At 46.2% G+C, this 27,015-nt stretch overlaps 8 protein-coding genes across 8 annotated transcripts; 1 reads left to right on the forward strand and 7 right to left on the reverse strand.

The window, feature by feature from the left end:
• Positions 1 to 179: 179 nt before the first annotated feature.
• VC83_06007 (uncharacterized protein) lies at positions 180 to 1,851 on the reverse strand (the record flags this gene model as incomplete). Its single annotated transcript, XM_024469613.1, has 3 exons — positions 180 to 1,231; positions 1,314 to 1,511; positions 1,563 to 1,851. The coding sequence occupies 3 exons, from the start codon at positions 1,849 to 1,851 to the stop codon at positions 180 to 182; spliced, it is 1,539 nt and encodes a 512-aa protein (XP_024322342.1).
• A 1,745-nt stretch (positions 1,852 to 3,596) lies between these two features.
• VC83_06008 (uncharacterized protein) lies at positions 3,597 to 4,710 on the reverse strand (the record flags this gene model as incomplete). Its single annotated transcript, XM_024469614.1, has 5 exons — positions 3,597 to 3,699; positions 3,911 to 4,050; positions 4,102 to 4,199; positions 4,292 to 4,422; positions 4,472 to 4,710. The coding sequence occupies 5 exons, from the start codon at positions 4,708 to 4,710 to the stop codon at positions 3,597 to 3,599; spliced, it is 711 nt and encodes a 236-aa protein (XP_024322350.1).
• Positions 4,711 to 6,508: 1,798 nt separating this feature from the next.
• VC83_06009 (uncharacterized protein) lies at positions 6,509 to 7,485 on the reverse strand (the record flags this gene model as incomplete). Its single annotated transcript, XM_024469615.1, has 3 exons — positions 6,509 to 6,640; positions 6,726 to 6,929; positions 7,009 to 7,485. 3 exons carry the CDS (start codon positions 7,483 to 7,485, stop codon positions 6,509 to 6,511), a joined length of 813 nt encoding a protein of 270 aa, XP_024322349.1.
• A 672-nt stretch (positions 7,486 to 8,157) lies between these two features.
• On the reverse strand, positions 8,158 to 9,940 carry VC83_06010 (uncharacterized protein; the record flags this gene model as incomplete). The annotated part of the gene is made up of 3 exons (XM_024469616.1): positions 8,158 to 9,411; positions 9,464 to 9,770; positions 9,822 to 9,940. 3 exons carry the CDS (start codon positions 9,938 to 9,940, stop codon positions 8,158 to 8,160), a joined length of 1,680 nt encoding a protein of 559 aa, XP_024322480.1.
• A 498-nt stretch (positions 9,941 to 10,438) lies between these two features.
• On the forward strand, positions 10,439 to 13,263 carry VC83_06011 (uncharacterized protein; the record flags this gene model as incomplete). The annotated part of the gene is made up of 4 exons (XM_024469617.1): positions 10,439 to 11,266; positions 11,316 to 11,468; positions 11,515 to 11,629; positions 11,678 to 13,263. The coding sequence occupies 4 exons, from the start codon at positions 10,439 to 10,441 to the stop codon at positions 13,261 to 13,263; spliced, it is 2,682 nt and encodes an 893-aa protein (XP_024322481.1).
• Positions 13,264 to 13,473: 210 nt separating this feature from the next.
• VC83_06012 (uncharacterized protein) lies at positions 13,474 to 13,848 on the reverse strand (the record flags this gene model as incomplete). Its single annotated transcript, XM_024469618.1, has 1 exon — positions 13,474 to 13,848. The coding sequence occupies one exon, from the start codon at positions 13,846 to 13,848 to the stop codon at positions 13,474 to 13,476; it is 375 nt and encodes a 124-aa protein (XP_024322482.1).
• A 1,502-nt stretch (positions 13,849 to 15,350) lies between these two features.
• Positions 15,351 to 16,551, reverse strand: VC83_06013 (uncharacterized protein). Its single transcript, XM_024469619.1, has 3 exons — positions 16,362 to 16,551; positions 15,899 to 16,313; positions 15,351 to 15,839 (listed from the first exon to the last, which is right to left on the reverse strand). The coding sequence occupies exons 1-3, from the start codon at positions 16,456 to 16,458 to the stop codon at positions 15,422 to 15,424; spliced, it is 930 nt and encodes a 309-aa protein (XP_024322483.1). The 5' UTR covers positions 16,459 to 16,551; the 3' UTR covers positions 15,351 to 15,421.
• Positions 16,552 to 16,837: 286 nt separating this feature from the next.
• On the reverse strand, positions 16,838 to 18,299 carry VC83_06014 (uncharacterized protein). Its single transcript, XM_024469620.1, has 2 exons — positions 17,255 to 18,299; positions 16,838 to 17,195 (listed from the first exon to the last, which is right to left on the reverse strand). Exons 1-2 carry the CDS (start codon positions 17,847 to 17,849, stop codon positions 17,071 to 17,073), a joined length of 720 nt encoding a protein of 239 aa, XP_024322484.1. The 5' UTR covers positions 17,850 to 18,299; the 3' UTR covers positions 16,838 to 17,070.
• Between the last annotated feature and the right edge of the window lie 8,716 nt (positions 18,300 to 27,015).

Below are 27,015 nucleotides of genomic sequence, written 5' to 3' on the forward strand. Positions count from 1 at the left end.
TAACATACGAAGCTCACAATCATGGGCGATTCCTGCTATTGTTTCATAATTTGAGTGGAGATGCATTAGTCCCTTGCTAGAAATTGGACATACATTTTCTCGGGCATCAAGAACCAGCCCCCAACAGTTCTTAATCTACCCATTCACGATCCCACGAGTTAACGATGCAGAAATCATGATCAATTTGGACCTTTTCGATGACGGAAGAAAGATCGCCATTTGGCTCGTTTTCCGACCACAAGCTTGGACGGTCTGCCTGTTGAACCCGCCGGCCTCACGCTCTGTGGATTATGAAAAACATCGCCGGGATCGACAACGGCCTTAATCTGCTCCAATTTAGGAAGATTCGTACGCCAATACTGTTGCGGTCCATTCGGGAGTTCCGGGTCCACATAACCTGCATACGATCCAAGGTCTTCTACTCCTGGCACTCCATTCTTGATCGTTGTATTGATGCCAGCAATAAAGTCCTTGGTCGTTTTTGAAACCTTAACCAAGCTAATCCCATATGACTCGAAGTAAAACAGTGCATCCCGGTGGGCGTAAGAAGTCGCGTCCTGAGCAATATCATTCACAGCCCCACCGGTCAAGCTAAAGACGAGGAACCAAAGCAGTGTTCCCTTCGCAACTTCGTCCAGATACGCGAAGAGGTTATCAATGACCTCGTCCGAGATCAAAGTAGCGCCGTTGAAAGTCAGGGTCTTGTTATAGAAATGAGAGGGCAGTCCGCCTGCAAAAAGCAACGCAGCATCTTCAGCCCAATGGCCCAGGAGTCCTAGCCAGTCTTGAAACACAATTGTTTTGGCAACTGAGTCTCCCCCGAGTTTACTTTTCATATCGAAAGCATCATATTCAGCTTTAGAGCCAAAATACGTCCCAGAAATAATCATCCCGATCCCAGTAATGGCGACTTTGGTAGCGAACTTGCGTGTAAGTCCTGGATCGGCAATCAAGCTCTGCCATCTCTTAAACACTGCCGCTTTAGACGCATACGAGCCCACCGTGAATGAGTACTCGAACTCAACAACTTCACCAGGCTCTGGCTCTGTGCGAAGCTTAAATTCAGTCACGACGCCAAAACTCGCACCCGCTCCTTTCACTGCCCAGAAAATATCAGGATTTTGTGTAGCCGAGCAGCGCCTAATCGTTGAATCTGCAAGTACGATCTCGACTTCCTCAATATGGTCAAGAGCAGACCCCCAGAGACGGGAGCTTGGTCCCAAGCCTCCAACTGCGAAGTTGTTAGAATCAAGGAAAGAAAGGCTTTGAACTCTGAGAAATGGGAAGAGTGTGGTTGAAGATCAGGTACATACTTGTTGCGTGTCCACCGATTCCGACTTGTGGACATATGCCGTGCGCCATGGCACGGTTGCCAGCTTCGTGCATACGTTTTGTGAGGTCGCCGAGCAGAGTGCCTGCTCCTACTGTGGCCTGCCAGGTTGTACGATCCATGGAAAACTGCTGGAAATTTCTCAAGTCGATAACAACTGCACCGCTTACTCCACCAAGGGCTACATGGTTTTAGTACTTTGACATCCTATTTGGGAAGAGGAGGGTCATACAGTAATTGCCATAGCTATGGCCACCGCTTCGAGCCTGGACTTTGAGATTCGTTTCCACCGCGCATTTGATGATTGCCGCAACTTGAGCAGTGGTCTTCGGGTATGTTATAGCGGCCGGCGTGATTGGTATTGAGAGATTATAGGGTTTGACATCACTGTTTTGATAGAAAGACTTCTCAGGGAACGCGTAAAGGCTATCGTCACCACCAAGGGCTGCTTTGATTGATTTCTCTAGAGCACTCTGTGATGCGCCCATTCTGCCTACTGCCTTTAGCTTATTTGAGGGCATGCAACGACTGGGGATTGTGGAATAGAGTCTTGGCCAAGGGGTTGGTTGAGTATTTATTCGCACATAATTTTACTGAAGTAGCACGTAAGATACTATTCACAGCATGTTCGTGCGTAGTCAGGTGGCTTTGTGAAACCATTCAAACCATTAAAGTTGATTCACGAGTCCTCGCAGCGAGTAATCCAATGCAGAATTACTCACTGCGAGGACTCGTGATCAAAATTAAGGTCTGTTGACAGACTCAGCTGCGCCACCAGACCTGATGTCTCATATCACAACCATATGGCATGTGTCACCACCGTAGTTAAAGGACAGTAGACAAGTTCATCTAGGCTGCGCACTACTCGCTCAATACTCGGCTCACTCGCTCAGTGGGTTACTCAGCTGGGTGAGTAGCTGAACCTTTTACTCGACTCGGTGAGTGAGGTCAATACTCAGTTACTCTGTAAAAACCCGGTGAGTACTCGGCTATCACGTGTAAGATTTATGCATCATGTGAACAGTCCCTCATACGATTAATACTGTTTTATGGTTAAGTTAAAGTATTACATCTATTAGCATCACTCTCGCCATCTCTAGTAAGCTGTGAGAACGAATCATGTATATTCCTCTATCTAAGTACCATGATTATCAGAAGATTATTAGAACGCTATTATCTATTATATATGCTTAAGAACATCCCTCCACCTTGCTTGATGAGGCCGGCCAGACCTACTAATACCTAAAGTATTTATAGGGTCTTGATGAGGATCCTCGACTGAGCGGAACGAGCTATGAGTCAAGATAACTGTGTATAGAACTTGTTCATAAAATGTCTCTTGTGTGAGAATATGATCTTATTATAGGTATTAACCTACATAATTCTGGTAATAATCTGGTAATCCTTACTTGTTGAGGTTGCATTTGATTGATTCGCATTTGATAGAGACTATCCTTCCCATCTGTGACTTCTTTTTGCAAATGTCTGATGCAAGATGTGTTGCCATAGACTTTGGGCCAGCAGACTTGATTGCAGGATGCGTAAGGGCCTTCGAACAATAAGTACAAATAACACATGGTTCTCCAGAAAGCCGGTCTGCTCCTTGGTGATAACTTCTCCAGTATTGAGAACTCCAGTTGGTTGAATCCCATGCAATCTTCATAAGGAGTTTTGTAGTATGATCTGAGTGTTGTTCATACCATCGTGATAGCTTCCACCACTCAATGAATATATCGTGTGTATCCTTAGTCCATTTGACGAATTGGTTTAACTTGCCAATATATTCAAGGCCTGCAGGGACTTTGTAAGGATGCCTGTCCCTCAGTGATGGAAAGGATCTGAGTCGGGCAGGTTACGGTCACATGATAAGAGTTAAGGCAGGTTAGCTGAGTCAGACCCGTTTCGGGTACTTAAGGAGATTGACCCAACGGGGGTTCCTCTCTTCATCTTTTTTGTATCCTTCGTAGTAGACCTATAGGATAGCATCCGTTTAGCCTCTGACTCGCACTCTCATATGCTATTACTGTGAGCTGGGTGCCCTGTGTCCTTACAGACTTAATTTAATGAGGATAGTCGTTGAGAAGACGGAAAAGAGTCTGAGAATACTGTCAGAATCAAACAACTCTGAGTATTGAGATGGCATTTGGCAAATTGCTCGATTATCAGAAGGTTACCAGAAGTCTGGCTACGATGAAGTACTTAAATACCTGGTTTTCCAACGCGAAAGGTACTCCAGCGCTATAACTTTAGCAACTCAAGTTCTCCTCTACTCTAGCTCCAGGAACAACATATCCTGTGCAGCTGATACCTTAGCCCACTTTTCCTTATCAAACTTCTTAGAGTAGACAAGTAAGAACGCCTCTTTGAAGCTAGAACTATGAGTGGATATTTGCAACCATCCATTGTCGACAAAATTGTAAGACTTTGGGTACCACTGCACAGGTCCTGGTAATTAGGCCCACTTTCCAAACTGCCTGCTCGTACAAACAGAAATATTTATGTGGTGGGATAACCTCATGAAAAGTGCTATAATAAACAATTAGTATTGCCAGAAGATTGCTAGGATGATCAGAGACGTACCCTTCCTCTACATCAACCCACGGCATATACTCAAAGAGACGCTCAGGCTTCTTTCTCAGCTTTCCAGCCTTTCTCGTATATGAGTGGATACAGCTATCCCAGAAATGTTGCCACTTGCGGAAATTGGACTCTTCATGGGCCTATCAACTATTAGTATCACCAGAAGATTACCAGATTATGAGGTAGCATACATCAATGTGCGCTTGAGTTAAGAGAGCCTGGGTGCTAGTGATCTCTTCATCGGAAAGCTCATCCGGTAGAACAGCCTCGTCATTTAAAATATCTCGCGCTGTAACATAAGCTCCAACTCCAAATCGTCTTCAACCTCAGTATCCTCCCATTCGCTGTTATGATTGTCATCGATTGGAATACTTGAGATACCCTCAAATGCAGCAAGCTCAGACAGAAGTTGTTTGGGCGGAGTAGATGGTGGGGCTTGTGGAGAAGAAGAGGCGCTAATATTCTTGACTTTCTGATTCGCAATGCAAGATGCATGGGTACCCTTCTCAGTCCTGTTTATAGTTAGATTGAGGCTACCAGAGATTACCAGTAGGAACTTACCGAACACGAATACGCTCAACCTTCAATTCATTCTGTAGACATGTCTTGTCTTCAGTAGAGGCAGCGATATACTTTGCAGACTTATATAACTTCTTTAAGTAGTAGCTCAGATCAGCATGGTCAGCCTTGAGTGCTAAGTGAACAGCCTTCTCATATTCAGTAAGGTTGGAGACGCGGTGGTGAGCTTTGATAGTATTCACATTAGTGGAGAGTTCTTCAGGTGCCTTGCGTTTCGCCATACTAAACACGTGATTAGCAGAAGATCGCCAGAAGTTCTGGCTATAGAATCAAGATAATAAACTTACTTGAAGTCCTAGTGAAGAGGTGAAGGCGCAAAAGGGAAGAAGAATGTGTAGATTGGAGGGAGTAACCAAGGAAGGTGGTTCTAAGGTCGTGGTTATTTTAAAGTTGCAAATAAAAATATTCGTGAAGGAATATTCACCTACAAAGAATTATTGTTCCAAAAGCAACACCACAACATGCACCTTCATATAAAACACATACCTTTCAACCTCTACCTCTTTTCTATACTCTTCTTCTGCAATATTCTTCCTACAAACTCACTGTAAGTACACATATCTTTTGATCTACTTCTTTGTCTTGTGTTTACTTCACTAACTCACCTTGATATTAGCAAATGGCTCGTACCAAGCAAACTGCTAGGAGATCAACTAGTGGCACAGCACCAAGGATGCCACTTGGATTACGAGCTGGCTCTGGGCTTGGTGGAAAGGGAAAGGAAAAGGCCGTGGGCACAGCAAGAAAAGCTCCAGTTCGCTCATCTCAAGCTAGCAACAATCATGCTCAGAAGGCCACGCGCCGCGCAAAGTCTGGTAAGAGGATTACCAGAGGATTACCAGAGGATTACCAGAGGATTACCAGAACTCTCTAATAAACATATAGGCACCAAGGCTCTCCGCGATATCAGAAGACAGCAACTCAATACTAGCCTAATTATCCCAAAGCTCCCATTCCAACGTCTTGTTAGGGAAATTGCAGAAGACTTCAAGTCCAATCTTCGCTTCCAGCAATCTGCTATCCTAGCTCTTCAGGAAGCTGCTGAATGCTTCCTCATTCGAGAATTTGAGAGTATGATGTTTAAACATAGTGATAGGGACATACTAACAGTTATAGTGATAAACCTTCTCGCTATTTATGCGAAGAGAGTGACAATTCAGGCAAAGGATATGATATTGGTTCGGCGTTTGCGGGATATGATGTTTTAATCATGGAGCTGTGGGCTTAATCGATGGAAATGTGTCTCACCCAGGAATTGAGTTCTGGCAACCTTCTGGTAACCTGGTACCTAAAGGCCAAAGGTTATAGTGTGGAATAGGACATCAACAATATGGGAATGGAGTTATGGAGTTATGGAGTTATGGAGTTATGGCGTCTTGATCAATGAAGTCGCGCCCCGTTTTTAACATAAGTAATGGCTAATCAAACACGTGATATAACTGAGTTGCCAAGACCCATACTAGGTACTCAGCAAGTGAGTAATCCTCATTCAACAATACTCGGGACATGAGTGAGTAACTCAGCTGGGTGAGTAAAAATTCTACTACTCGACTCGTGAGTACCCAGTGCGCAGCCTAAGTTCATCCCTCTGGTGTATCCGATCCGATACTCTTGTTGAATTAAGGTGTGGACGAGATGACAAGGTGCCGTTGTACCAAGAAGGCGGGACAACGAGATCCCTACTAGACCCCGTGCCGATTGAGATTAGCGGCAGGTTTATCACCAAGTCGAGAGGCGGCGCATCCATCATCCACCCAATATAGTTCGAGGGCGCACTGCGGAGTACAGGATCTTCTACGTTACAACAAGTTCTTATAGTACCGCCCATCCGTCTCACGCTTCCATATGATCCCGTGGTACCGAAGATTAAGTAGTGGTGGATTCTTGAGAAGTGCTTGGAAATCTCTAATATCTTAATACTAACCCGTAAAATACACAATACTCTAACTAATGCATTAAATAACAAGATTTATCTCTAGCAATCCATTCGTACTATATATTTCGTTCTTCATCAATTCGCTACCTGAACTGCGACCCCTCCGCACCAAGAGCCTGGTACGTCTTCCTTCCTTTAAAAAGCGCCAAAATACAAGTTCCGATTGCTAGGATCTCAACGGCCGCAACACCCACAGCGATGTACCATGCTACTCTCTGCAGATACCCAGTTAGCAAATCAAGTCCGTCACATATGTGAATGCCAATGCCCCGAAGAGCATATAAATGATTGAAAACTAACCATTTGTAGGCACAGTGGGGCCATATCGACACCTTTCGTCTTGAAACTAGTCTGATATGTACAGGTCCACGACCATAGGTCGAAGTATGTCCTCTTCTTCGAATCCCAGAGCTTGAAGTATGTCGTGGCCGCGATCCAAAGCGTAGCTGCCGTGATAGACACACATAGCGTTGTAATAGCTCCAATCTTTGTGAGTCGGCGTACCTGCGTTGCGTCAGTTTTGGTACCCTTCCTCTGTCGCATCTCTCGACGCTTCTCAAAGATGTAAGCGGCGGCCACTCACGCTCTTGGTAAAACTAGCAATTACCAACCCTAAGCTCCCTATTGATGCAATAGAAGCAGCCCCCAACAACAGATTGCTTGGAACAAAATTCGTGTCGAGTGGCCACACGTGATATTTCAAGCCTGTCCGGGGATTGACAGCTATGAGGTCTTTTGTCTGTGCATGTCGCACCATAACGGAGGCTACCAGACCGACAACGCCGAGGCTCAGCACGAGCGAGAGGATGCGCAGACAGAGCCGTGCGATGTAGATTGGCCGCCCGTAAGTTGGCTGGTCCGAAGAGCTTTTCTCATTCGCCATGAAGCCTTTGTTGGCGGACATGAAAGTGTTGCGGGCTTGTTGAAGATCGGGAGAGATGGATATCGGTGGGACGGGGCCGGCTTGTGACCGGTCGCCGACTAGGTGCTTGTCATCTCGATTCTCTTCCGAATCGTTGATGTAGGTGGCTGGATTGTAGTGAGTGGAATCGCCCAACATATTGGCTTGGTTGCTGAGGGGTGAGTGAGAGTGAGAGTTTATAAGTCGCCAGTGAAAATCCCAGACGATGCAAAAATGAAACAAAGCAATTGTTGATGGAAGACGGGCACTATTCAAGAAATCAATGCATATTTCGCTGATTCGGAATGCAGAGCGTCTATATTATATAGAATATCACGTAAGCCTTGTTGTATGTCAATGGCAGGGGAAGCTGGGGTTTCGCGCTTAATTTAGCTAGTCGACATCAAGTTTGCGGGATCCGAGCACTTCAGTCACACTAATAATAGGGCCTCACTGCGCTTAACCCCTGCCAAACCCAATGAACTGGCGCTCTTGGCCCCCTCTGACAGACGTTGGATCGAACCAGAATGCTTCTGCTTCGCCCCTGCGCGGAAACCTCGTTCCCGAAGAATGATGACATTTCCCATTCCGGCAATTTTGATCACTATTCGTCCTTTTAGCAATTTGCTGGCAAGGCATGTCAGCTTCCTGTGCCTGGGGCAGTACGTAAATTTGACTGCGATTGCTGGCAATTGAAGTATCGGAATGTCAAATGTCTGAAATCCTCGATTTGAACTCCTGTTCACTTCGTATGCTCTATCCATACAAAGGATGGTAGCGATCTTACTTATTTTTGTCGTAAGATTTTATGTGAAGACTTGAACACAACGTTCAGTCTAAATTGGCTAATTCCAAGACAACATCGTCAATGGAATCCTGAAAGTCCTGTGGCATAAGGTTCTTGCCATCTTTGAGCTGCGTTTGAAGGGCTTGGGATAATCCAGATAGTGCGACTGCAGTAGGCCGATATCGCCTCCGCATCCCTGGAGAAGCTTTATGCAGCAATGCAGCTGCTAATTGGATCATGGCAATTTTAAGCTCCATGGCCCATGGCGCGATCAGCTTGGGGCCTGGTTTCATTGACGCTGCTGTTTCGGCAATTCTCATCCAATGCTCATGAGGTTCCGTAACAGCCGTGTCATCGACGACGGCAAGTAAAACTCGAATTATCTCAATTCCTCGAGAAGCTTCGGAATTGACGTTGCCTGCAGGCTCAGCTGTAGTATATCTCACGATGGACTCGAGATCTTCTTTCAGGACTGCCCAAGCATCGTGGGACAAGAACCCATCGATCCCACCTTCTGTGGTCAAGGTCGCCTCTAGAGCCGTTAAAATCGGATACTTGAAATCCAATGACTTGGAGGACGGAGTCTTGTATAGTTCTATGAACATATCCGTCAAACCTGCGCTCTCGCTGCGCATGTTCTCATTTTCATCCTCACGCAGCCAAATGGCAAGCGTTCGAATGCTTGCAAGAATCAGTGGATCATCTGTGATGTTGTCCTTCATCGAGGCCCAAGTTAGAGTGAGACGAGTGCCTTCAGATGTTGCTGACGTTCCAGTCCTAGCTTCTGGATGGAGACCGGAGACTCCAGCAACCGATGCATCCCACCGGTCTCTCATATACTCTATTGCTAACGACATCGTTTCTGCAATGTCCTTTCGAAGCTTCAACAGAAGATCTGGAGATGTGGTTAGGGTAGAGGAGCCATTTTCTTCATCAATATCATCAAGACTTCGCACAAGGAAGCCTATGAAGCCAGAAATTACATCGAAACCTCCGGCGAGCCTTCGTGCCGTCGACGGATAGTCCGAGCTGTTTAATTTAGATAGGAGAGTCGGAAAGGAAGACCGAATGTCGATAAGTATTAAATTAACGAGGAGGTAAGAGAACGGCTTGGCGGTTGCATCACGCTGCGTATCATCCCGAAATAGACGACCAGGGCAGGACTGTTGAAATACTTGAAGCAGTGTAGCAGCTGCTTCTATATAAGCTGCCCTCCCTGTAGCAGTGGGGCGACTTGTGACAAGCTTTTTTAACAGAATAATCAGCCCCTCAAGCCATGACGGATCCGTACGGAGAACCTGATAACGTGTCAGCAACTACAGTGTTTGACCATAGAACATAGTTACCAACCTCGGGCGGTACTTTTGAAAAAGTGTCGGCAGTAAACGCCAACAATGTCACTGCATCAGTATCTTTGAATGCAACAATAAGCTTTGGCATGATGTCGTCAATACTAGATGACACTATATTTTGGTTTGATTTGGCGGTGGAAGCGTTGGACCAGGACAGCCCAATAACATCAAGAACAAGCGGTTGTTGCGTAGCTAGCTCTGTTAATGGGGTCACATCTTTAACCTGAAGAATCTGAGAAGCACCAATAGTGCAACTGGCCAGCGTTAAGAGAGTTTGCAAGACCAAAACTGTGCTTTCCGGAGAGCTTTGAAATTGTCAGTCACGTGTGTACAAATAGAGGGTTTTTGACACTAACCTCTGTCCAAGACAATTGACAAGGGGATCTATCCTCCCAATGAATCGTTTGTCTTCCCGAGACTCTTCAGGCAGAATAATAGCAAAGGTATGTAATACCCCGACCGCTATATCGATCATATTCCTCGCTTCATCAGCCGTGACATGATCACTTTTCGCAACCCGGAGAAGCCTGTCAAGGAATTTTGGCGATATCGACTCCCATATAGAGTTGACTTGGACGACATCTTCTCGTAACTGAGCCTGGGTATCTAAAACGGATTTGAGGAGGGCGAGGCCGACGAACCTGGACGTATCGTCTTTAGCCTTCAGAAATCCTCGGATCTGGTCTAATCCAGCAGAGGGGTCCTGGGTAGTCACAGACGGACCATCTCCAGTTGAAGAGCGATTTTCGTCCATATTTATCAAATCATTGCATGATATATTAGGAAGGTTGTGACGATCTAAATTGATATTGGTTTTCGATGATTTTAGATAAGGCTACGAAGTTGCCATTCATGGAAGCGGAACATTATTTATCCGTGTCTGTAGATTGCGCAACCTGGTTGTCAGCCTCGTCGCGAAACAGCTTCGTGAACATACATTCGAAATGCGAGGCCGCCCAAGAATCATATAGATATGCCGAGTTCAACCATCGGTAATTTATCGCCTAGGGAGCCTGCGAATCCCTCATCCGCTTACGACAATGATATACCCTTGCTGGATGACAGCGATGACGACGACCCTATCGCAGCTGTCAATAGAGACCGAACCCTCGTGGACGATGACCCATTAGCCGATTTCGATGGCGAGTTCCCGTCATTCAAGAGGAAGCAGAAACAGAGTAGTGGAATTGCTGGCACAATGGGGCTTTCCAGCTTTTTGTCGCCGTTCTCACGAAAGAATACAAGCCCTCCAACAACGGTGAGTGCCCCAGGGACGGCGACACCAGGATCTAGCGATGGACCGACACAGAATGGAAATATGGGTGGAGGCGGTTTACCAGTAGACCAGCCAAAGGATGGCAATAGTCTGGAGTGGGTAATCGAAGGACCAGGACACCGAGTGGGATATGAAAACTTGACTGCCATTGATTGGATTTTCGAATATACCAAGGAACGCCAACGGCTACGGGTGTTATACTCGAATACAAGTGGAATAATTGGCTACGCGCGTCAAATGGCCGATGCCAGCCAGATTTGGATTGTTTTAGTTTTGACGGGGATTGCTGTGGGGCTAATCGCAGCTGGGATTGATATAACTAGTGGCTGGCTAGGAGATATAAAAGAAGGATACTGCTCTGCGGGAGCTGATGGGGGCAGGTTTTATTTGAATAAGAGCTTCTGCTGCTGGGGCTATGAGGAATGGTCCAAGTGCCAAGATTGGGTTCCATGGAGTTCGACCCTCCACGTCTCATCTACGGGCGGGAAGTGGTTTATAGAGTACCTTTTCTTCATTTTATATTCGGTAAGTGTGCATTTCCACACCGGTTGCTTATGTCATACTGACTGTTCAGGTTTTGTTTGCGACATGTGCGAGCATGTTGGTGAAGACATATGCAATCTATGCGAAACATAGTGGGATACCCGAAATCAAGACTGTTCTTGGTGGTTTTGTCATTCATAAATTCCTTGGAGGATGGACTCTGCTGGTTAAATCCATCGGCCTGGTATGTGTACACTTTACCTGATATTTTCCGCTGCTAACTGGTATAGTGTCTGGCTGTGGCATCTGGCATGTGGCTTGGCAAGGAAGGGCCTCTCGTACACGTAGCGTGTTGTTGTGCAAACCTGTTCATGAAGTTTTTCTCTAATATAAATAATAACGAAGGTATGCTTTCCCTATGTTCTTAGTGTTATGGCGCTAATTGTGTTTCAGCACGAAAGCGGGAAGTCCTTTCGGCAGCAGCAGCAGCTGGAATATCTGTTGCCTTTGGTACCCCTATCGGCGGGGTCTTGTTCAGTCTTGAGCAACTGTCGTACTATTTCCCAGACAAAACGATGTGGCAAAGCTTCGTTTGCGCGATGGCTGCTGCCGTTACTCTCCAGACTCTTGATCCTTTCCGTTCTGGCAAGCTCGTGCTGTACCAGGTTACGTACACTACAGGATTCCACGGGTTTGAAATGGTGCCATTCGTGATACTGGGAATATTTGGCGGCATCTACGGTGGCCTTTTTATTAAAGCCAATATGGCCGTGGCCTCATGGAAGAAATCCACCACCTGGCTTCCTGGGCCAGTTACTTTGGTTGTCGTGGTCGCCCTTCTCACCGCCCTGATCAACTACCCGAACATCTACATGCGTGCTCAGACGTCAGAATTAGTCTACTCGCTATTTGCAGAATGTTCTGCGATCGTCGATGACCAATTTGGCCTTTGCTTGAAAGGTGCTGCCACGGTTGGCCCTGTCGTTCTTCTTATCCTTGCCGCACTTGTCGGGGTTTTCCTCGCAACTATAACTTTTGGCTTGCACATTCCGGCTGGAATAATCTTGCCATCGATGGCTATTGGGGCTCTGTTTGGACGTGCAGTCGGAATTATTATGGAGATCTGGGTGCGGAACCACCCAGGTTTTTTTGCCTTCGCCGCTTGCGCACCTGATGTTACATGCGTTGTCCCTGGGACATATGCTATCATTGGTGCTGCAGCTGCACTCGGAGGTGTTACTCGAATGACCGTCTCGATTGTTGTCATTATGTTCGAGCTTACAGGTGCCTTGGCCTACGTCTTGCCAATTATGATCGCTGTCATGGTTAGCAAATGGGTTGGCGATGCCTTTGGGAAGCGGGGAATTTATGAGAGCTGGATCCATGTCAATGAGTACCCATTCCTCGACAATTCCGAGCTCTCGATTCCAGACATTCCAGTTAGCGATGTCATGACCAGAATTGACGATCTCATCGTTCTTACTGCAACAGGCCACACGATTGGGTCTTTGAAGGACATATTAGCTGCCAATCCCTACCGCGGATTTCCTGTCATTTCGGATCTGCGCAGCGCCATTCTCCTGGGATATATATCTCGCGGAGAGCTCATCTACAATCTTCACGTCTCCACCCGACATCCCCGCAACCTCCCGCCAGAGTCGGAAGTGTTCTTTGCGCACCAGCCACTTGCTGATCCGCAAAGCACGCTTGATCTCCGGCCTTGGATGGACCAGACACCCATTACTCTCCCGGGCCGGTCAACAATGCAGTTAACGGCGACTTACTTCCAGAAACTTGGCCTCCGATACATTCTCTTCACTAGTCGCGGAGTTTTACAGGGGCTCCTCACAAAGAAGGACATATCATATGTCCTTAATGGAGCGGAAAGTTCTAGGGGAGAGACTGTTGACGGAACCGAATATAACCAGGTGAGAATGGCGAGGGAAGAGGAAGAAGACGATGGGGATGGATTACTGAGAAGTGGGGGTGATGCCGAGGATCCCATTAGCCCTGGGGCGCACGACACGCCATTGTTATAGTACGCATTTGCATTTGTGAAAATATCCATAGAAATCAATTTTGGTTTCTGATTATTAAGATGATTGTGTGCCAGGCTCTAGTGCCTGACTGTGAAAATGTCTGGGTATTGTACACTTGGCATTATACTCCCCAATATGCAGTAAAGTACCCGCTCAAATAAATCCCATCGCTAGTCGCTCCTCTTACTCCACGCTCAAGCTGGGGGCACATCACTCACGGGCGCTATCAATAAGACTGGGGTCGTCGAGTAACGCATTCCGTAATTGCTCTTTATAGTCATCCTCTTCCTTGAGCTTCTTCTCGATCACAGCGTCCACATCACGGGCCCAATACGAGGATACCACCCAGTCAAAAAGTGACGTATCGCAGTGTTCGGCACAGAATATGCGCTGGACATGATCATTGAAGAGCGAATACATACACTTTGGACTGTTCACCGCATGGAAATACCAGAAGCTCCCCATCTCCCAACACTTTCTCATGAGCGTCGATTGGGATAATGGCTGCCCCTTGTCGACCTCGAAAGCCTTGATAAATTCTTCTACCATGTCTCCGAACGCGTCAAGGTATTCGCCCGGGGGCATCCCGTCAAGAGATTGCCCTGATAGCCAGTACGGGGGACCTTGCAACTCGACAGGCAAAGAGCACGTCTAAGTCGATCAAGGAGGTGATTTGGTCATCGACGAAAATGTTGCTCTGGTGCATATCCGTCAAAGTGAATATAAACGGCCCATGCCGAAGATTGCGGTCAACAAAATGCGGAAGGATAGCCCTCATCATAGTAAGAGCGACAAACTGCTGGCAGGCGTCATCTTGGTTATGGACTGAATTTGGCTGTTGGTATATGCGATTATTATGGAAGTTTAGAAAATCGAGAAGTACTGGTCCACTGCTGAATAAGTGTAGTCCCTGCTAATATCCGTGTCAATGTCCTCGTTTTCCAACGCTTGAAGGCGGAGAGTAAGTGGGCGATTTGTAAGGGATATGATGCCTGAGTTATCCAAGGTGAAGGAGCCGATGCGTGGAAGGCGTGGCTTGCCGAGAGAAAGCATAATACGAGCCAGGCCATGAGGTTAGAGCGCTTGTCGCTGTTAAGGCGATGGGTCTCCCAGGAACGAGAAAGCATTGCTCCATCGGTGACATAGCTCATAATGAGATATCCAGTTTTTAGAGTGTCAGGATACCTGCGTCCCACATAATGACCTGGAGTCGGTAGCGATAGCAATGATCGAAGTGCCCTCTTCACCTCCACATAAGTCGAGGAATAAAGGAAAACCTTTCGGGCGTGGTAAACTATACGCGTCGTTAATTTGCTCATAATCAACCACAAGGAATCTTGAGATGTAGGACGTACCGTTTGTCCATCAGTAAAGCCACATCCGAACAACTTTGGTATTGGAATCTCAGGAGAATTCTCTTGAATCCACATGTACGATGCAGCCTCACATCGAAGTTTTTCGTCTACATTTCCAGCATGGTTTGCCTCGCCAATCTTGTATGGCAATGGTATCCTAATAAGCACACGAATGCCTGATACCTCGTCAATACAAACAGGTATGCAGATGTTGAAACTTCCTGATATCCATGTATTTACGTCTCCTATTTGGCATTTAGTCACGTGTATGTGACACAATCCTCTCGATCTCAGACTTTTGTGAGTGTAAGAAAGTCCAAAACGCTAGTTTCTCTTCCGGGGATGCTATCCGCACAAGAATATTGTCATCGTCAACAGCGCCTTCAATTGCGCTGTGCAAGTTAGAAGCTAGTGTTCGTACTAGTGGAGATGGAGGCGGGCCGGAAGGAACAAAGGGGGGGTAGAGGGCGGAGGAGGAGGAGGAGGATATCGTCTATATGAAGACATAGCGCAATGCAGGCAGTAAGGGTAGTGTAGTGTGAACTTGCTGTACGAGTTATTGCCCCTAATCTTGGAACACGACGTTTCGTTGGGGTATGGACGCTCAGGCAGTTTCACTTTGCTTAGTAAGACTTGAACGCGGGATGTCAACTTGCGAGACAAGGAGATGGCAAGTATGGAGACTAGAGGCAGTGGAAGCGGGGTAGGCAAACGGAAATAAGATGCTAAATAACCAGCTACACATGAATTTATGACTTCCTTTATATACATTTCTGTAAATCATATCTCTACGCTCTCTACTACTAATGGCCGCCAGTAGTCGGCAACCCAAGCCCAACCTTAAAGCTATCAAAAATACACCATTGAGAACCCGTCAGGATACTCAACATGGCAATCCTAACCGGCAATCCGTTCCAAAGTCCTCCGAACCCAATCCTGCTATAGATGCGAGAGACGGCCTGTCCCGCGCCCTCACCAGCCTTACGCTCCGAGTTGAGCTTCGAAACCATAACGTCGGCAGGGTGCGAGACAATGGCGCAGCAGATACCGGCAATAACACCTCCCGCAAAGGATACACCGAGCTGCTCTGTCTTGTTAAACGAGGTCTTGGGGCGGTCAAGGTGCGTGTAGATGGACTCGACGGCTCTTTCGAACGTCGCGAATTTAACCATAGTATACGGGATCTGGCGGGCCCAGAGAGGATAGAGACCCTTATAAAGACTGGTGTCTGTTAGCATACCGTAAATTGGAAGGGGACCATAGAGACAGGATAGACATACCCAGCATATCCCTCCTCACGGACAATCTTCGCCCATCCTTCGCGCATGTTGTTCGCGAACGGCGGCAGCGTAGTCTGCATCCTCACCTTAATCGCCTCGAACGGACAGAGCGCCAGATCCGCGATTGCCTCAGCCGTCGCCGACGCGCCGAGGAAAACAACGGTTTTATTCGCATTTGGAAAGAGTTTCTGGCCGTAAAGATACTTGAAGACCTCGTAGAATCCATACTTTCCTGCACCCTGACACGAGTACCCGACGAAGGTAGGCGACCAACCGAAGAAGACTCCGCGTAGTCCGGCCTCCCGGTAGATGGTGCTCCACCCGTTTACATTAGAGGAGTAGATTTTGGGGTCGACTTGGCGCCGGCATTTGACGAGGTCTAGAGGGGTAATTGCTGTGTGGGTTGGACCGCAAGCTGAGAGCAATTAGCTGCTGATGTGATTGAATTGAAGCAAATACGAACCGACAATTCCGCCCAGGCCGCAGGCAAGGAAGTATGAGCCGCTGTACATCTCTATCTTCGGTTTTGGGAGAACCTTCTCCACTGCGGAGGCAGCCATGTTGACGGTTATGTTGTGTATATATTCCAAATAAACAGATATAGCAATGCTCACAATAAAAGACCGAAACGCGAGATTCAATTAAGAGAAATTAGTGAAAGAAAGAGAATGTAAAAGAGAGAGGAGGGAAGATGTGAGCTCCGCCCCCGATAAGGTTAGTGGTACACGGCAACTTTACCGAGATACAGCACACATACGTCATTACCCGCAACCGTGCCCCAGAGCTTGTTTTTGCCAAGATTAATCAATCGGAATGGGATTTTGAAAGGCGATGGAAGCTTAACTATACAGCTAGATTTTATATTTTATTGAACTACATTATTGCACATTTTATTTTGAGGTGATTATGAATCCTGAGTTTGATGAAGACTGATGAATTGCTATAACTATTTCTCACAAGTCCCCAACCGGCACATTTCGAACCCGTGGCCTGGTCCGGGGGAGCCGATAACTAAGGATAGGGGACGCTTGCGAAGATATCGCATCCGCTACACCCGTTCTCCACTGTCTTATCCCTTGGCCCCCAAAACCGTAGCAGTATAAACCGCGTGGCAATGTAGCATCTTTCACATACGACCATTGAACTTCTGTATCACCTAGAACAAGACGTTTTCACAACTTGTCAAAGACATCAACAATAGCTTTCGCGGTAGAAACCGAGCTCTGTGGGTTTTGACCAGTAATCAGGTGGCCATCAACAATGTGGAAGTCGTCCCAGACACCAGAACCTCTCTCATCTGAGAATAAAAGTTAAAATCATGTAGCGTAATCATGGGGAAAATTAATTCAAACTTACATGTGGCTCCAACCCTCTTAGCAAGATCCTCTACCAACTCGACATTCCAGCTCTTGATGGTATCCTCAAGCCCCATATCGCGCTCGGCCTCAGTGGTGAAGCCAGTGATCTTCTTTCGCTTGATAAGATGCTCCTTGGTCGCCGGATCAATCAGGTTGGCAAAGATAGCCGGTCCATGACACACCGACGAGACAATACCTCCGTTGGCCCAAACTTGTGCCGCGATGTTTTGCAGGCTCTTGGCAGTTGGGTAATCGATCAGAGAAGCATGGCCAGCTGAGGCGAAGAAGACTCCGTACTTCGAGGGGTCCAATTCGGACGCCTTGGGCATGTTATCGAGCTTCTTGCGGAACTCGCTGTTGGTGTCTTTCCAGGTCTCGAGGTCCTTGCCGTTCAGGAAGTCGGGCTGCTCAGAGAGCCAATCCGCGGTGTATTTGCCAGTCTCCGATGCGAGGTCGACCTCGAAGCCGGCCGCGGTGAGGACATTGTAAGGGTGTAGCGCTTCGGCGATGAAGAGACCAGTGACATGCTTGCTCTCCATGAGCAAAGCGTTGGCGGAAGTGACCGCGATGAGGGCACGGCGAGGAGGAGACATTTTTATTGTTTAGGTGGTGATGATATGGGATTGGATGGAAATGGTGAATTGATGCTCGGGAGCTGGAGTGTTTTGATTATTGCTAGAGTGTTTTGATTGTTGCTGGAGGAGCTGATTGTAGGTTGTTTGATGATGAAAAATGTTCAAATTCATCTAGGACATAAAGACCATACTTCTATACAGAATTCATCATTATGATTAATGGATCGTCTTTTGGAGACGCAAGAGTGATGACATGACGTAGACGCTCGCTATCAGGGTTAGCAATAAAACTCATTAAACTCATCCTACTCATGAGTTGGCGAGTAACTCAAACTCATTATGAGTTTGAGTACAGACTCAATTCATGAGTTTGAGTTCTGCGTTCTCAACTCATGAGTGTTGGGAATCGGGCCGGAGGTTGGAGAAAACTCTGTGTTTGTGGTTCTAGAAAACCAGAGAATCTCCACCGTGGGCCCGAGCTGTCCCATGGCTCTCACCGAACTAGGGGACTCAACCATGGTTCTCACAATTCTGGTGAAAACTCTGCAGCGGAAGGGGCGGCTTACTCGGAAGCCTCGACAAAGGCACCACACGATTTGTGCGCAGTGACAATCTTTCGGTCCTTCCTACAACAATGAGTTAGATGAGTAGAAGTGTTGGAACTACGTTCCTAGATGTACGCTGCACAGTGTAGCTTGTATACTGGCTATATGTATATATAGGGCTTCGCACCCATAGTTTACTCAATCAAGTCGTCAAACTCCAATTATGTGTTCTACAATGTTGGAACGGGAAGTACCGTGGTACGGGATCACACACAAATCGTGTGGTTTCTCCAGTGGTCGGGACTTCTCACGGGCGCAACGGGGCAGGAGTTCTCACACAGTATATAGCTTACTATAGCAAAATAAGATCGATTGATTAACTACACTATCTAATGGGCCTACGTGGCTATTTGTAGGCCTTTCGGAGGTTCTGCTTCGACCCCCCAAAAGCCCCCTATTCTGGTGGCTTCAGAGCTGAAACCCCAGTTGAGACTGTGGTGGTTTCCAGCACCGGTCGGAGATCCTGGGACGCCGTAGTGGGATTCTGCCATTATAGGGCCAAATACCACCGTATCCCAGCGCCCACGGCCTACTCTCCAACAAGAAGTTATGGGATTAGAAGTCACGTGAACTAAAAATCTTATAAGAAATGAAATGAATAACGTGGTTTATCAGTAAGTCGGACATATCAGTACCTCGGACACTTTTCCCGAATTTCCCTACCCTCTAACTTCACAACGCGTTTTTTCCACCTTTTATTATGTCAGTGATTACCCAAGAAGCAAAAATCATTCTAGCTATCGAGGCTATCCGAACATCAAAAAATCTAAGTCGTCGGAAGGCTGCTAAGCTCTATGAAGTACCTCATTCTACACTCTGCGACAGAATGAACGGCCGAACTACTGTCTACGAACGCCGGCCTGCAATGATGAAATTAACTATACTAGAAGAGGAGGTGGTTATTCGGAATATACTTGATATGGATTCAAGAGGATTTGCACCCCGGCTTGCTGGTGTAGAAGATATGGCAAATTTTATACTCGAATCGCGTGGAGGGAGGCGCGTCGGGAAGCTCTGGGCCCACCGATTTGTACAACGACGTCCAGAATTAAAGACGCGTTTTAATCGCGTTTACGACTTCCAAAGGGCCTTGTGCGAAGATCCTGAACTAATTGGCGCGTGGTTTCGACTAGTGGAAAATATGAGGGCAAAATATGGTGTTTTGGACTGCGACTTCTATAACTTTGACGAAACTGGGTTTATGATGGGTGTGATTTGCCCTGCAATGGTTGTTACCCGTGCAGATTGACTTGGCAGAGGTAAGGCAGTTCAGCCAGGGAATCGGGAATGGGCTACAGCGATTGCTTGTATCAACAGTGACGGCTGGAGTATTCCTCCATTTTTGGTAGTTAAAGGCAAGAATCATCTTGCAAATTGGTATACAGACGGCGGCCTTCCACACAACTGGGTTGTTAAACCGACAAGCAATGGATGGACAAACAATGAGACGGGTCTAGAATGGTTGAAACACTTCGACAAACATACTGCTGTTCGTGCAAGGGGTCCATATCGAATGCTGGTGTTAGACGGGCACAAGAGTCATGAATCGGCCGAGTTCCAAGAGTACTGCAAGGCACACAACATTATAACTCTTGGACTACCTCCCCACTCATCTCATTTAACTCAGCCACTTGATGTCGGGTGCTTTAGTGTGTTGAAGCGGGCATATGGTCGGCAGATTGAGACCTTCATTAAGGCTCATATCAACCACATTACCAAGGTCGAGTTCTTTCTCACCTTTAGAGCAGCATATCTGGAATCCATGACAGCCCAAAACGCCCAGTCCGGGTTCCGCGGAGCTGGCTTAGTGCCTTTCGACCCGCAAGCAGTGCTTTCAAAGCTTGACGTGAGGTTACGGACTCCAACTCCCTCTAGACCCTCTACTGCCAACACCAACCCTTGGGTCTCCCAGACCCCTTCCAACCCAACTGAAGCTCTTTCACAAACAACCCTCGTTCAAAATCAAATTGCCCGTCACCAAGGAAGCTCGCCAACTCCACTCTTCAGGACAGTTATTGCATTGGCAAAGGGTACGGAGCGACTAGCACATGAGAACACCCTTCTGTCTGCTGAGGTACGTACCCTTCGAGCAGCCAACGAAGCCCTTAGCAAACGCCGCAGGGCTAAAAAGGCTCGTGTCCGTGAAGGAGGTGCACTTATAGTAGAGGATGCACAGGCTATTATCGCACAGAAGGATGTGGATGAGCAGGTACGACGCGACGTACGTGCGGTTGGGGGTAGTCGCAAGGAGGGGCAACCGTCTAGGCGATGCTGTGGGATCTGTGGAAAAGCTGGTCATAATGCGCGAACTTGTCAAGAAGCTATAGATATGTCTAGTTCATCTGATTCCGCTTAGTTATAGTTAATTTAATATGTTATGGTTGATTTATTGATATTCAAAGTAGAATGCCAATGAAAAGTGTCCGAGGTACTGATATGTCTGACGTACTGATAAACCACGTTATTCTATAACTAGGTACTAATCGTTGGTTCTCAAACCACCGCCTGGAGGCGGTTGGCGAAAGCGAACTGGGACGCGAAAGCGATTGTGGGACACTTCGGGAGCGGACTCACGACGCGACACGACCGACCATGAACATGACCGACAACGAGCACAACTACAACCACAACTATGCCGGTAGTTGAAGTAAATAAAAATGAAGCTCTTTTAAATGCCATTGAATTTTTAAATGAAAACCCAACAGAGAAGAGTGCTACAGTAGCACGGATGTACAGAGTAAACCCAAGTACGCTCCGGACTATACGACTACGACAACGACGCGCATCACCACAACGCACCGCTGTGCCACGCGGAGGCCAGAACAGAGTACTGTCTGATGTACAAGTTACAGCTATACAAAGATACATCCAACGCTCGTACGAAAATGGGTACGGTGCAACTAAGCCTATGGTGTTCAGTGCCATCTGCCAACTACGTGCAGCAGAAACTCCAACACGTGCACCACCATCACAACGGTGGTTCCAGACATGGATTAAGACACAACAACACAACTTCCATACAATAAAAACCCGGCCAATTGAAGCAGCACGGGTTGCATCTCATGAAGTATCAGCTATTAAAGAATGGTTTTATGAATTTAAAGATGTGTGTAATCAACTAGATATTACTGCAGGTGATATCTACAACTTTGATGAAGTTGGATTCCGTGTAGGAATGAGCACCGGTGAACATGTGTTGGTACCATCTGCAGTAAAGGAGGTAAGTTGTTTCTACTTATCTTACTTTATATTATTCTAATATTTATAGCTTTATATACAAGCTCCAGAGAACAGACAAAGTCTTACAGTTATAGAGACAATTTCAGCTGCTGGCATTGCACTTCCACCGTTCCTTATTATACAAGGAAAATTACACATGGAAAGTTGGTACCATGACAATCTACACGGTGATGAGAAAGTTGCAGTATCCGATTCCGGATATACAAACTCTGAGCTTGCAATGGAATATCTACAGCATTTTATTCAACATACACCGTCTATAAGAACGAAATTGTTAATAATGGACTCTCATGTCTCACATGAAGTTCCAGAGTTTATAATACTTGCACATCAACACAATATACACTTACATGTGTTTCCGTCTCATCTTACGCATATTCTACAACCGCTAGATGTTACTGTGTTTGCACAATATAAACATTGGCACCGACGTGCAATTCAACAAGCAATCCGGAATTTTGATACAGATTATAATGTTATATCTTTCTTTAGAGACTTGTCTACTATCCGTAAGCAGACATTTACAAAGGGTAACTGTATCAAGTCTTTTAGAGATGCAGGTATTTGGCCACCTAACTATGAAAAGATTCAAGAGAAGGTTGCTATATATGCAAAACCAGAAGTTTTAGAAACACCACAACGCGCATTTCAAGCAAGTTATGATCTTTCAACATGGAGTCAAACATTTGATAAGATCCTTAGTTCACCGTCACGGCAAAAGTGGGCATCTTCTTATACTGAAATCCAAACTCAGTTAACAGAGGCTGAGCTGTTCCAGTCAGAGCTTGTACAAATTACTACTATTATGACTGAGCAACGACAGCGGAAGGTTAGAAGTCGGAAATCTATTCAAAAAGGCGGTGCTATTACAGTTGAACATGCACGGCAAAGGATTTATGAGAAGAAGGTAAAGGAGCAACTTTTAGAAGAAGCACGGGAGAAAAGAGAGAGAACACGCATGGTGAACGTTGAGCGTAAGATGCAGCTCCGTGCTGGCATCGATGCACGGAAGGCAGAACGTACACGGAAAAAGGACCTACATGAATTTCAAAAAAGTAACCCAGACACGGAGCCACCAATTGGCTTACATACAGAAATCATTGACCCGGACGTTACACAGAAGAAACGTGAGGAGGAGGAGGAGGCGGACCAACTGTTAGCCATCGAGGAGAGTGGGTACGTGAACTTTGCAGGCTTGGACTACGACATGATTCACGATGCAAGTGACGGTGGCTGTGATGATCAATCACTGCCTGACAATATTGATCCAAATCTTTTTTAATTATTTAATTCTATAACTTATATATATTTACAGCATTGTTACGTTGTCAGTCGTGTTCATGGTCGGTCGTGTCGCGTCGTGAGTCCGCTCCCGAAGTGTCCCACAATCGCTTTCGCGTCCCAGTTCGCTTTCGCCAACCGCCTCCAGGCGGTGGTTTGAGAACCAACGATTAACGTACATGTATAACGAACCGGCCAAACAAGCGAACCGGCCAATCCATTTTACACCTTAAATCACGAATTTCATAACTTATTATTAAAGGGTTGTTGAGATATTAAGTTATGAAATTCGTGATTTAAGGTGTAAAATGGATTGGCTGGTTCGCTTGTTTGGCCGGCTCGTTATACATGTACATTACTAGACTACTAATTTAACTAAAACTTCTACTAACTCTTCTTCCTCATCCTCTATAAACCCCCAACTCTTTAAGCAAGTTATTACTTTAAAAACATCCTTAGATAACTTATTTCTAATCTTAGAAATAATTAGTCCTTCTATACTAAAAGAGCTCTCTATGGGAGCACTAGTAGCAGGTATTTGTAAATAACTTCTAGCAATAGTAGATAAGATAGGGAATCTACTCCTGTTTGCTTTCCAAAAGTCTAATAGAGAGATCTATAAATATTAATATAAATAAAGTTGTATAAAAGGGCACTTACTTTAAAATGAGAAGTAGGTTCTAAAAAGTAAAGAGTAATCTCTGTCTCTAAATCCTCATTTAGATTTTGTGAATATAAAGCCTTTTCAAAGTCATCTAAAGAGTTATCTTCTTCTTGATTTTTATTTTTAAGAAGAGGTAGCTCATTATCAAAATCAAGTTGTGAAGTTCTATAAATAACGTACATGTATAACGAGTCGGCCACCCAAGCGAGTCGGCCACTTTCCACCATTTCCACCACCTTTTACTTTGCAACTATTTCCCTCTACCTACAAAAATGGAATCTACTTCAAACGAAAGCCGTATAATCCTAGCAATTGAAGCTCTTAAAAACGACCCTAAACTTACCGAACGAGCTGCAGCAGGTATCATAAGGTTCCCCGGGCGACTTTGGCTGACCGACGCGCTGGAAAACTATCAAGACGCGATATAACTGCAAATGGGAGGAAGTTAACCAATACTGAAGAGAGTGTGCTTCTTGATCGTATTATTGATCTAATTGAGCGAGGATTTCTGCCCCGGCTCGAAGATATACAAGATATGGCCAATCGCCTCCTTGGGGTACGCGACGCAACACGTGTTGGCTCACGATAGGCAGGGAACTTCGTACGACGCCAACCAGCCCTTAATATGTGTTTTCGACGTCGAATTGACTACCAGAGGGCCCTAGCTAAGATTATACAAGCTTGGTTTGCACTTGTACAGAATACAATTTCAAAATACGGTATTGTCAACTCAGACATCTACAACTTTGATGAGACTGGGTTTTTGATGGGAATGCTCTCACATGCTGAGGTTGTAACAACCTCTGATCGATGGGACAGACCTTGTACAAAGCAGCCTGGCAATCGGGAATGGGTTTCTGTAATCCAGGGTGTATGTGCAGATGGCTGGGCAATGCCGCCATATATCATTGTTAAGGGCAAATATCACCTCCTCTCCTGGTATACCAACGGCCAATTCCCACCAACCTGGCGGATCCATCTGAGCGAAAATGGCTGGACTACAAACGCTATAGGCCTAGATTGGTTGAATCACTTTGAGGGATGTACTAAGCCTCGTACAACTGGTGGATATAGACTTCTAATCCTTGACGGCCACAACAGCCACCGGGCTACTGAATTTGACGATTTCTGCAAGCTTAACAATATTATACCACTTTGCATGCCTCCCCATTCATCGCATATCCTCCAGCCTCTCGATGTAGGCTGTTTTAGCCCTTTAAGAGCTTCGTATAGCAAGGCAATTGAGCAGATGATGCGGAGGCATATAACTCACATTACTAAAGACGACTTCTTTCCTGCCTTCCAGCAGGCCTTTTTTGCTTCAATGGGAGAAGAGAATGTACGAGCTGGCTTCTGAGCAACTGGCCTTGTTCCATACGACCCTGAAACAGTAATTTCTCAGCTGGATTTTAAGCCTAGAACGCCTACACCGTCAAACTCTCGGCCAGGAACCGCTACCTCCTGGGGTCTAAAAATGCCAACTACAGCAATTGAGGCTGTACAAAGCTCTACTACCTTGAAATCTAGGATTGCTAGGCATCAGGGTAGCTCTCCAACCCATTTATATAATGTAGTTGACGCCCAGGCTAAAGGTATCTCAATGCTAGCACACAGACTAGTCCTTCTTGAAGCTGAGAACCAGGAGCTTTGTACAGCAAATGAGCTACTAAGCAAACGCCAGAGGGCTAGAAAGAGCCGCCTACAGCTTGGAGGTTCGCTTTCAGCACCTGAAGCTAATGCGATATGGCTAGAAAAGGGTATAGTTGATGCTAGGAGAGAAAATACACGTAGGGAGGGAACTACCCTCCCTACGTGTATTTTCTCTCCTAGCATCTACAGAGCGGGCTCAGCTACGTACTCAGCGTTGTGGCAACTGCAGCCAAACTGGTCATAATTTGCGAACTTGTCAGGTAGTTTGGGAGACGTCTGAAGATGGCGATTCTGAGTAGTTTTAATTGATTTAAGGCGTTGTAGTTGAATTGATTTATATAATATATAGGTGGTCGGTGGAAAGTGGCCGACTCGCTTGGGTGGCCGATTCGTTATACATGTACATTAGTTAACGTACATGTATAGCGAAAGCGCCAAACAAGCGAAAGCGCCAAAATTATCTACCCTCACGACAAACATTGCGATAAATCTACCACAACATTAGAAATCAATTGAAACTACTCGGAGTCCTCTTCCTCAGAGGTGTCTATTACAATCTGACACGTGCGCGCATTGTGCCCAGTCTCACCACACTTGCCACAGCGACGGGCACGGGTTTCTTCCCTTGGCTTCCGACCACGGCTTGCCCTTATTTCCTGCTCTACCTGCTGCACAACATCCCTCTCATCCTGTAGCTCTTGCGCCCCTTGTTGACTAAGTGATCCTCCTTGCTGTAGTCGTGTTTTCCTAGCTCTCCGGCGCTTGCTTAGTACTTCATTTGCCTGTCGTAGGTTTTGGTTCTCTCCCTTTAGCAGTGCTAATTGATGCATTATTTGCGATGCACCCTTTGTAAACTGGTCAACAGCTGCATAGATTGAGGTTGGAGAGCTATTTTGATGGCGTGAAATCCGAGTTTTAATAAATGTAGACTGTGACATAGCTTCAATTGGGTTGTTTGGTGTCTGAGAAACCCAAGGTTGAGCAGTACCTGGGCGGGAGCTTGGAGGCGTTGGTGTCCTTAACTTAAGATCAAGTGTAGATATCACTCTCTCAGGGTCAAATGGAAGAAGCCCTGCCCCTCGGAACCCGCCTCAAATGTTACTTTCCGTCATTGTAGTGTTAAATGCAGCGTGGAAGGCAGGAAAGAAGTCATCCTTTGTAATATGAGAAATATGAGCCTGCATCATATCTTCAATTTGCCGACCATAGGCCTGCTTTAACGGGCCGAAACAGCCAACATCAAGTGGCTGGAGTAGATGAGAAGAGTGAGCAGGCATACAAAGCGTAATAATGTTGTGTTCCTTGCAGTACTCCTCAAACTCATCTGAGTGGTGGCTCTCATGACCATCAAGGACTAACAAGCGATAACCACCAACACTCCGGGCCTTTGTATGCTTCTCAAAGTGCTGAATCCAATCCATGCCTCTCTCGTTTGTAGTCCAGCCATTTTCAGTAACAGAAATCACCCAATCGCTTGAAAATCCACTATTCTCATACCAAGATGTAAGGTGGTTTTTGCCTGCAACAATGATAAATGGTGGTACTGCCCAACCTTGAGAACTAACGCCTTGGATTACTGTAACCCATTCCCGATTACCAGGCTGTACCTTCTTTGCTTTTGCCCGCCCGTCTGAGCTTGTTACAACCATAGCAGTTGAGATAACGCCCATCATAAACCCAGTCTCATCAAAGTTGTAGATATCTGCTTCATCGATACCATATTTCGCAATTGTGTTACGCACAA

Source organism: Pseudogymnoascus destructans (genome assembly GCF_001641265.1).
Source record: "Pseudogymnoascus destructans isolate 20631-21 unplaced genomic scaffold scaffold_16, whole genome shotgun sequence".
Classification (NCBI taxonomy): domain Eukaryota; kingdom Fungi; phylum Ascomycota; class Leotiomycetes; order Thelebolales; family Thelebolaceae; genus Pseudogymnoascus; species Pseudogymnoascus destructans.